This window comes from Choristoneura fumiferana, chromosome 16 (genome assembly GCF_025370935.1).
Source record: "Choristoneura fumiferana chromosome 16, NRCan_CFum_1, whole genome shotgun sequence".
In the NCBI taxonomy this organism is placed as follows: domain Eukaryota; kingdom Metazoa; phylum Arthropoda; class Insecta; order Lepidoptera; family Tortricidae; genus Choristoneura; species Choristoneura fumiferana.
Genome location: NC_133487.1, coordinates 16592487 through 16603610, shown reverse-complemented (window position 1 = coordinate 16603610; position 11124 = coordinate 16592487). Strand labels below are relative to the sequence as shown.

The 11124-nt window shown below is 35.7% G+C and overlaps 3 protein-coding genes across 4 annotated transcripts; 1 reads left to right on the top strand and 2 right to left on the bottom strand.

Annotated features, from left to right (window-relative positions):
- Positions 1-1493: 1493 nt before the first annotated feature.
- LOC141435963 (cytochrome c oxidase assembly factor 5) lies at positions 1494-3132 on the bottom strand. The gene is made up of 3 exons (XM_074098777.1): positions 2852-3132; positions 2641-2736; positions 1494-1639 (listed from the first exon to the last, which is right to left on the bottom strand). The coding sequence occupies exons 1-3, from the start codon at positions 2957-2959 to the stop codon at positions 1598-1600; spliced, it is 246 nt and encodes an 81-aa protein (XP_073954878.1). The 5' UTR covers positions 2960-3132; the 3' UTR covers positions 1494-1597.
- A 188-nt stretch (positions 3133-3320) lies between these two features.
- On the top strand, positions 3321-5633 carry CysRS-m (cysteine--tRNA ligase-like protein, mitochondrial). The gene has a single exon (XM_074098775.1). The coding sequence runs from the start codon at positions 3409-3411 to the stop codon at positions 4936-4938; it is 1530 nt and encodes a 509-aa protein (XP_073954876.1). The 5' UTR covers positions 3321-3408; the 3' UTR covers positions 4939-5633.
- Positions 5634-6818: 1185 nt separating this feature from the next.
- LOC141435961 (transmembrane protein 39A) lies at positions 6819-11113 on the bottom strand (the record flags this gene model as incomplete). 2 transcript variants are annotated; one of them, XR_012452241.1, is given in 4 exon segments in its annotated part: positions 6819-8522; positions 8751-9123; positions 10237-10370; positions 10948-11113. XR_012452241.1 is itself a non-coding variant. In XM_074098774.1 (3 exon segments), coding segments are annotated over 3 exon segments (543 nt in total), but the record flags the coding sequence as incomplete, so codon positions are not given.
- Positions 11114-11124: the final 11 nt, after the last annotated feature.

Here is an 11124-nt window from a genome sequence, read left to right as displayed (position 1 = left end):
GTAGAATGGCCCTGATACCACAAAATAAATCTACTATTTCTGTCCAACAGTACGTTTTCTCGCGTTACTTGTTTTCTGGGTCAATCACTATGTTACCATAAAAAATAAGACAGCCGTTGAACATGTATGTTAATAATACTTGTCAGTTCTTGGAAAATGATTTTAAGGTAAGGCCATCAGTATCTAAAACTTTGAAACAGTTTCATAATGTACCGATTTTTTTTTCTTAAATAGCTTGCAGGCATGGCCTCTATAAAAACAAAAGCGGTCTCCTTTCAACGCTGAGGTAAATGTCGGAGCCGGAACGAGACAGCTGTTTTAATTATGGTTGCCTGAGCACAAACCAATACTCATGGATGTAAGAATACATATGCCTGTACAATGTCAGATTGTAAGAGAGGGATAGAATAAATCTAGTGCTAGGGTTGATGCTGATAAGAAATGAGAACATCTGAGACTGTAAGCTCAATGATATTTAACTATAAGTATCCTATTACTGCCATACGATTGCAGCATGAGTTTTTATCAACATATTATAAAAATGGTTATGTCATAAATATTTGTTTCGATGCACGCGGTTATTTTTGCTATGGTGCTAAAATCTAGTTGATACGTAGAAAGCAATAATGGCTTGCATTTGTTAATAAACTAGGCTAATTATTTGCTTTATTTATAAAAAAAATAGCGGAATATGTTGTGCTCTATTCCAAATTAATCAAATTAGGTACCTAACTAGTTTTGTTCATTAATTTGGAAAAGAGTAAAATATTATAGACAATTAATAAATTTATGTAAGCAATAGTACAATTAACTTTTGCCAATTGAATTATAAAATGAGTAATATTTCAGAATTTTAAATCGATTTGAATTGGAGTCAGTAATTGAATTTAGATAGATTTTAGAATAAATTTAATAATTCCCTATTGAATAAAAATTTTGAATTATATCCAATCTAGTTGATCAACTTATTTGTTTAGTTTATTTTGTAATAATAGGAGTTGAAACTGTATTATGTTGGCAGCATTGTTTCTGTATTAAGTAGTTTAATTTGGATTTAAACTCGCTTTCTAAAAATAGCGTTATTAAATGCTTGGGAAGCAAAATAGGCGACTAGGAGATTGAAATGACTTTCAATTATTTTTTTAATAAAATTTCAAATATATTTTTGTTTTATTTACCTTGAAATGCCTAAAGTTTAAGGAATGCTAGTGGAAAATAGTTTACTAAACTATCTTTAAAGTGGCAGACACCAACCAAACCTTAAATTCAGGTAAAAAAGCTGCCCAACTTTTCACTATTTTCTTCTTTGCCTTTTTGATAAAAATACACTACAGTGCTTGGATTTGTGGCAACAAAAAATTAGTATATTAATGAATGATATAGTAGGTAGTGAAATATTTTATTTTTCAATTTTGTAAGAAAATGTAATTTAAACTAATTACATCCAAACTATCACTTTCTAAATTCTTAATATAAAAATTATATTCCAGTACTTTAATTTGCGAAATTTATTGAAAACAAAATAATACTATATATTTGTCATTTTAACAATTAAATGATAAACTAAGTCTCACTAATTACAACTGTGGTATCAATATCAATACCCTCTATGGCCTCGGAACCGCCTTCTGTTATCAAGCTGAAACAATAAATTATTTTGAAAACAGAAATGTGAACTAACACATCAACACTACTTTGAAAAAATCTCTTTTCTCAAATCAATACATCAACAAAATTGACACTTAAAATAATAATCAATAAGTTCACTCAGAAAAAACATCAATTCTGAGGAATGAGCTTTTTTAAAAGTAGTAACAATATTTTGATATGTGATATGATAAACTAATCAAGATGCCATAATAAAACCAGAAAATAGTAATGGTATATTTCTTTTAAATTAAAAATATTTTCAGAAAAAACATTTGCACATCATGCATGCATCATGATGTCTTATTAAATGTAAGGTGGTGGTACTGATGAAACCAAAATAAAACTATGTTTCTTTCTTATCTTTTCTATCATCATGCATGTTAGATAGGGGTGTCACCTTATACCGGCCCAGATAATACCGACATGGAAACACCGACCCTGTTTTTCATGTACACACACACCCATAGAAGCTCATATCAGTTTCTATGGGCATGTACAAGAAAAACAGAGTTGGTATCTTCATGTCAGTATTATCCGGGCCGGTAAAGAGCGTCACCCTTAGATACCAACATAAACAATTACTTGCTAACATATTATATGAATTTGCACTAATTAATAAAAATATTGTGTAATAGAGGCTCAGCAAAGATATTTGAATCCCACATAATAACAGTTTAAATATCTCACTTTCCAAGCACACCTGTTTCGTCCAGAATTTTAAAAGGCAAGCATACATGGCCTTCGTCCAAAATAATAAAAGCTGTTGTGAAATTAGTTAGGGGCTATTTTTGGTAATAATAATAATATAGAAGGTTGAAAGGCTAATCTAAGCGATATTTTTTGAAAAGTTGAATTATATCTATGTATGTACTTATGTATGTTTGAAATCAGTGAATTTTTCTCCCTCGTTTGAGCTATATTTAAATTTTTTCGCAAAACACAAGGCTTATTATTTATTTATTATTATTTTATATTGTAAAAATTACATACCAAAGACCGTTTACAATCAAAGAAGGCTTGTCGGAGCTGGGCGCATTCGTCCCCCACAGTACCAGATTTCAAACATTCGCGCGGAGTCTTTTTCTCCTGTAAAATATCAATAAGTTAATAAGGAGGTTTTCCATCTTCACTACAATATATTAATGTAGCAAAACAAAGGAAACTAATTTGTATAAACATTTAAGTACCTTCTCAGACTAACCTTTCTGCAGCAATCAGTTGTCAATAAACACATCTTAAGATCAGCCCTGATACCAGCACAAGGCGACTTATCAGCTAATCCTAATTCGTCTGGAGCGAAAACCACCATTTTAAATCTACTTCGAACTTGAAATCTTCATGAAATTATTTATTTACTGATTCTCATGCCCGATAGGTAATCTGCATTAAAACGAAATTGTCATTTTTGTTTTGATTGATTTTGACATCTTTCTTTGGAAAATAAGCGACGTATTAAAAATTATGTGGAACCGCTCGAAGTGCATCATCTCTCTGACACTTATACTATTTAATACGAGAGTGAGAGAAACGGTATGATACGAACTTCGATTTTCAAATTTCGGAGTAGGCCCTCTGTTACCAAACCACAATGCCACAATGGACAAAAAAAAAAAAAAACAGCTGTTTAGTAGTCTGTGGCTGTTCCCGTAAATTTTCGTTGACAGTGACAGTTCAGTTCAATGTACGGCGTACAATGAACTTATAGCGAATTTACGTTTATTTATTGTTTCTGTATAAGCTCGAGTGAGCGAAACCAAAATGCGGAGAGTTTTTCCGGTTTTCACTAGGAAACTATCTCACGTGTGTTCTTTGAAGCCGTTTAAGGAGACGAAATGGCTGATGCCGAATGGAAACCCGATCGGGGCCTACGTATACAATTGCGTTGCGGATCAGAAGGTGCCCGTGATCCTCAGTGACCCGCACATAGCGACGTGGTACTCGTGCGGGCCCACGGTCTACGACTCTGCTCATCTCGGACACGCAAGCTGCTACGTTAAGATAGATATCATACAAAGAATACTAAAAGAATTCTTTAGAATAAAGCTCGTCACAGCCATGGGCGTTACCGACATAGATGACAAAATCATACAAAAAGCCAAAGAAACCAAATCAGACTTTAGGACGGTTGCGAAGCAGTACGAGCACGAGTTCTGGCTGGACATGGCAAGTTTAAATGTTGAAAAACCACTCATTGTAGCTCGTGTGTCGGACCACATCCCCGCCATAGAGAATTTTATAAAAAAAATGATTGATTCCGAAGTGGCATATGTTACAAATGATGGGTCAGTATATTTTGACACAGAGAAATATGACTCCTATGGAAAGTTGCAAAAAATGCAAGATTCTGGTGAACCAGCAGATACATACAAGAAAAACAAAATGGACTTTGCTCTCTGGAAGGGCCAGAAGCCTGGCGAGCCTTCGTGGACCACCACTTGGGGTGATGGCAGGCCCGGCTGGCATATAGAATGCTCAGCTATGGTCAGTAAATTCTTCGGTTCACAGGTAGACTTCCATGCTGGTGGAATTGACTTGCAGTTCCCTCACCATGAGAATGAGGAGGCCCAGTCCTGTGCCTTCCACAATACCAAGCAGTGGGCCAACTACTGGATCCACATTGGCCATTTGCATGTAAAAGGGGACAATAAGATGTCCAAATCATTAAAAAACACTATCACTATACCACAACTTTTGTCTCAACACAGTGCAGATACTTTCAGAATGGCTTGCCTTATGTCCAACTATAGATATCCAATGGAGTACAGCGATGAACTGATGAAAACAGCTGAAAGTGTCCTAAACAAATTCAAATTCTTCCTCAAAGACACATACAATTACGTCAACAACAATGCAATAGAAAATGGCGACTACAAGTATCAAATTCTAGACAGTTTGCAGAAAGTTGAGGAAGTTAACCTAGATGTGCTGAAATCTGATTTCGACACAGCAAGTTGCGTTAATAATTTGTTAAACCTAGTTATAAAAACAAATAGAGTTATGAAACTGGAAACCAAAGAGTTCTACCCAATCCCAGTGCTGTTAATAGCGGAGTATATTACTAGTGTTTTGATGAAACTTGGATTGAAACTGCAAGATGTTTCAGAAAGTATTGAACATAATAGTCTGATAGACACATTGGTTGAATTCCGGCATATAGTTAGGCAGAATGCTTTGGGCCGTAAAGATAAAGAATTACTCAATGCTTGTGACATTGTGAGGGATAAAATGAAGGCTACTAAAGTACAAATTAATGACAGTGAAAAGACACCATCTTGGGTATTTAAATAAAATAATTTAATCTTTATTTCTGTTGAAAGTGGACCAGCAATTTGACATTGGACATTGTACTGATGGAAATTATTATTGCCTGTATGTATTGACTGGTGTTTTAATAGCAGCTTCAAAAAACCAGATGTACATTCCCCATCAGATATTTCGGAGTGGTCGTGGTGGCCAATGAAATATCGTCACTGCTTTGAAAAAATTTTGTATCTAAAATCAATATGTCAACAAAATTGAACCTTGATGTAATGTCTATAAAGTTCACTCAGAAAAATTATCTATTTTGAGCTACGAGTTTTTTAAAAAGTAGTGACTGACGATATATTGGAACATGCACTCTATTATTAAGGTGTTAGAGTTCATGTTTTGATATTTATGATCACCTTGGCCGCTCCAAAATATTTGATGGTGACTGTACCACCTTGCTAAAGATGTGGCCTTCAATATTAAATAAAAACATGGTGTCACAAAAGTTTTACCAAGACTTGTTATAAATTATAATATACTGTGTATATTGTATTGTATTAAGATAAATGAATGTTTTAATCCTAGATAAGAGTTTTCTTTTATCACACTGCAAGTTAAATCTCTATAAGTAGATACACTGATATGATAACATAATACTTAATCCCCTAAGAATGAATACTTGAAACTGTTAGGACAACAATTCCAAATGCAGTGCTCTTTTCCCATAACCTAACCAACAACTAACCTATTTCAAAAAAGGCTGAACCAATTGTTATTAGACACAGCTAAAAAAAAACTACTGCAAGGTTAAAAAAACGCATTGAAATTGGTTGATCAGTTAAAAAGCTATGATGCCATAGACATACATTTAGCCTGGTCATTCTACAGTTTTTTTTGAAATAATTCGATATAGGGCTAATTTTTATATGCGGTTTTTACGTGTAATTTTAAGAACCTATATTTTCGAATCCACCAAACTTTAGTTCCGGAAGAAGGTTAAAAAAAATTTATCCTTAAGTAGGTGACTTTTTTTGAGCAAAAATGTTATCAGTAAATTTACTATCTATATGTTTGAATAATTCACTTTTTAGACCTGCAAGCTGAATCCACCAATATATCTAACAGGAAATAAAATAAAGAAACACTAAAGTGATTATTTCGTAATAGGTACGTCTAATTTCTATTAGGAAAAAAAAATTAAGTTGCATATTATCAAGAAATTGGATTTTCAAAATTATCATTTAAACTCCCACAATAGATATATGATTGGAAATTACGTATTTTGTTAAATGATATAACATTAGCAGCAAAAATAAGTACAAAAATTCTCAAGGCACGTTAAAAAGACTAACTAAACCGTAACTATACTTCCACTACAGTAATTAATTTTTATTTTTTACTTTTGAAAATAGGAAGTCTTTTTTTAAGTTCCTTTAAAAATATGTGGGTTTTACATGTGTTACAAACAGTAGCGGCTTTAGTGTAGGGCGCCGGTCTTAAAGGGGCGCCAGAAGCCTAACCTCCTAGGCCCTAGAAGCCCTAGAATCTCGGTAATTCCCAAAAGTTGGAGGCACCGTGGAAATCTCGCCCAGGGCGCTGGAAGTCCTAAAACCGGCACTGGTTACAAAGACTATAAATAAAACTAGTAAATTATGAAGCAAATATGCTTATAGCAATTTCGCCTGATTTTTACAGAATTATTAAATATTATTTTTTATAAAATTCTATTGTTGCAGTGATAAATTTTGGTAGATTATTGAAGAATATATTTGCAAATTACGTGACCTAATTTTTAATGCGCGAAGGTGTTAGCTGACTGGGGTACATTGGCGTCAAACTTATAACGAGGGGTGTTGTAGTTCTCGCGTCGGGGGTTAAAACAGGAATAATTTAAGGCAAAATAAAATAAAGACAAAAAGTTATGGCAAGTACATGATATAATTGCTCGAGTTTTACAACTGATAAACAAAATGCTGCATATTGTGGCCAGGACGGTGTCGCTGTTGCTACTACAAATTGATAAAGACAGTAAACAAAGTATTGAGTGAAGTGATAATGTAAAAAATACAATGTATGATAACACTTCAACCACAATAAACAAAACTTAGATTAGTGGAGAGTAAGTAGTTGGAAGTGATAGAGTCCTAGTTGACATCAGTCTTATAGAAATTCACAAACCATTGCCAAAAGAAAGTTATAGCTGAGCAATTACATGTAGACAATTAAGTACAATCACACAGTATCCCTGCTCAACCATTTATTCCTGACCCACCAAAGTTCTTACAGTAAGGGGCTGTTTTACCACCCATTGTTTAATTTTATTTGACGGATAAATGTGATGCCGTTTCCGTCTATTCGAACAAAACAAACAGAGGCAGCATCACATTTATCCGTCAGATAAATTTAATCAGCGGATGGTGAAACAGGGGGTAAATGTCATAGTGATTTCGCTTATCAGGCAATGCAATATCACTATAACATTTTATGTGAAAAGGTTCCATACTGTGTCACAATTTAGTAGATTTGATAGTATGAATGTACAGTCGAACCATTTGATTCCTGACCCACCATAGAATGTTCTCACAGTAAGTATCACAATGAATGCTCTTGTCAAGCAATGCAATGTCACTATGACTTTTTCTACGAAAAGATTCTACAACAGTGAATCACAATTCAATTGGTTCGATAGTACATACATCCACACTCTATACCCCTGGTGTTGCAGATGTTTATGGGCAATGGTGACCTCTTACCATCAGGAGACCCACTTGCTCGTTTGCCATCCAGTCGAATAAAAAAAAAATACCTAGATTGTTTCAATTAATTCATATGGAACCAGTTCTGCTAAGTTGAGATAATTAATTATAATGACTTTTAGTATTAGGGAGTTCTCAGAATAAAATGATTAAACAGTTGTCAATACTCTTAATAACTTTATAACAAATTATAATGAATGACCAACAGTTTTAAAAGTTGTTTTTGTTGGAGTAGCATTTAGCACCCAAAAAGTATGTTTATTATGCTTAAAAAGAACAAAATTTACTGGACAATTGATGTCTCAGTTAGATGATTAATTAGTTTTTATAGACCAATACACGTAAAGATCGCAACCACCATAGACACACAGTGCATTAAAAAGACACCATAGACTAGTATCTTTCACTTGTCAAAAACCTCAATCCAAAGTGTAAGAACCCGATAACTGTTTATTTCACTGGGACCATTAATCATGTAACTGCACGGCCGCACGCCACAAATATCAAGTTTTTACAATCATCACAAAATAGAAACAAATTTGCTTACATTTTCATGACTCATCAATTTCATATATTACACAAACTAGTCGCTTAAACATAAACACTGGGAATTAGATTACAGATGATATTCAGAGGCACAGCCAGTAGTTTCTGGCTGTCATTTAAGATACTCTGCTCATATACAAGTAAATAATCTACAAAACGATGAATCACACGCACAAGCAGTAGAAGCGTTTAACTCTACATATATGATTATTCGCGGTAATTACCGTATTTATATAAACTGTTATTTTGTTAAATCCACCATTAACGGCTGACTATCGAGGCCGTGTATGATAGTATGAGACTAGTAACATTTTTGTCATACTGGAACAAAACAAATAATATAGTAATATATAAATAAATAAAAGAAACTTCAAACCCTTTACCAACTGGATTCCATGCAACTAGCATAAACACTGGCAGATCAAAATGGATTTTCATCATTTTGGCCAAAATTGGCAATATTATGCTTAAGATAAAAAACACGTCTTTGTCTTTTGCCCGCCAATGGGAAACCAGAACAGGCTAAAAATAATTAGGTTATATACTTACTGAAAAACGGCTAATCAAAAACTGATAGACTTTGTCATCTTCGTACCACTGGAGTTATTTCAAAATTATTATTCTTTCCGGTTAGTAGATTATTTACTGCTTATACCGTCATAGCATCAATATCAATTAACTAATTAACAACAGGGCCATTCTTATCCTGTATCATGTTCTCGGCTTTATACACCTTCCACGCGACGAGATAATCTCGCATCATCTTGAATAAAGTGTAGTAGTTTATGAACAACAGCATAACTGTTGATACGAAGTTGTGCCACGGCGCCGAACTGAAGAGCAGGCATAGCTGAAGGACTATGAGTGACAATTGGAGACATAGAAGCAGGCAGAGGAGCGTCGAGGGGTTCGCGAACACCGTCTGCGAACAAAAACGATGGTTCATAATTGGAATTTTAATTATTTTTTTTGTGTAGAAAAGTAAACTATTAGAAACCAATTTCGATATTTTTTTGCATTCAGTTCTGCCATAACAATGTAATTTTATGAATTTGATCAGTATGCATATGCTGAGAACCAGCATTATTTAAATTTTTATCTGTGGTAAACTGTCACGAATGACACTCAAAGATGACACTTACTGATAGCAGTGTCATATGTCAGATTGTGGGTCCAAATCAATTCCGTAGTATAATCCACGTGAGTGTTTTGATGGACTCTAATCTTCACAGAACAAAGCACAACCAGGACCGTCTACGTCATAATTTTCAGTCAAGTGAAGATCATTGCTTATTTTTTATAATTATAAGTAGGTATAGTAATTTCATCTACATTAAGTTAAGTAAGTACATGAAACGATTTAAATATAATGACCCGGATAATACGTCTTAATCGAGTTTAGTCGACATGTTTCGGGCTAATCCGTAGCCCTCGTCTTCGGAGCAACACGACTCAGCGCGCGCGTGTTGCAGCAGCCGCTGGGTCGCGTTGCTCCGAGACGAAGGGCTACGGATTACCCGAAACATGTCGAGCTAAACTCGATTTAAGACGTGAGTTATCCGGTCATTATATTTAATATGAGTGGGTCTCACGGTAGTTTCATGTTCGAAACGATTTAAAGTACAATACAATACAAGACAAGTATTTATCTTTTAAGACAACCCCTTAAAATTATAGACAACCCAAATTAAAACAGTACCATGTCCGATTTTGGAATAGGAAGGACAATTTATATTGCGTCCAGATACCGCGTTTTACAGCGTTCTACGCTAACAGAACCACAACCAACACGTCTACTCGCCACGGACTCGCGCGTAATACAAGTCCCGCTCTTTGCACGCATTTTACGCGGGAGCGAGGAAACGCGCGGTAGCATCTGGACGGGATAATATACTTAGCGGCACAAAATTTGGCCCACTCTTCATACAAAATTACCTATTACTGCATACATTTCAGGGCCAAATCTTTTGCCGCTAAGTATATGTAGCTCCAGTATCTCTGGAATGCGTGAGTGTCTAGGCTCGAGTGTACTGACATGGAACCTCCGGTGCTGCGCGCTGCCGGGCAGGCCGGCGGCGCAGGGCGTGGCGCAGCTGTAAGTGTCTCCGGCGTGACGCACCGCGGCGCCGCGCTGGTACAGCTTCAAGGGGCTCCACTCCTGCACCGCGTCTGAAACAATTCATCAACTCGTGAAGTAAACGAAAAATAATGTTTTCGCATCTCATGTTCGTATTTTACCCGAGCCGCAGGCGAGAATGGGTAGTGAAGTCGAGGGTAAAATGGGTTTTATTAATTAGTTACGACTGCTTTTCACGTTGATTGCTAAGAAATTAATCAACAACATTACTAAATGTCTATATATATATATGTGTGTGTGTGTGTGTGTGTGTGTGTGTGTGTGTGTATGTGTGTGTGTGTTGTGTGTGTGTGTGTGTGTGTATATGTTTAGATTATAGGAAGTTTATAGTGTTGTATCTGCTAGCAAAACAATAAATAAATATTAATTTATTAAAAATAATCTATTAATAATAGTATATTACTAGCTTTTGCCCGCGTGGAATTTGGTTATCGCACGCTGTTCCCTCGGGAACTGCATTTTTCCGGGATAAAAAGAAACCTATGTCACTTTCTTGCCCATAAACAATCTCTATGCCAAAAATCAGGTCGATCCGTCGCTCCATTTCGACGTGAAAGACGGACTAACACACACACTTCGGCATTTATAATATTAGTATGGATTTGGCACCTGTGTCCGGGTGCGCGAGCTCCCAGCGACCTAGGTGCCTCGCGGCGCGGTGCGGCGTGTCGGCCGCACTGGCAGGTAGTAACTGCGCCGCGTAACGCGCCAGTAGCGCGCCGCACACGAACGCGGTCTGCTGAGACGCTAGGTACACGTCGTAGTACACGTACGACTGGAAATTAA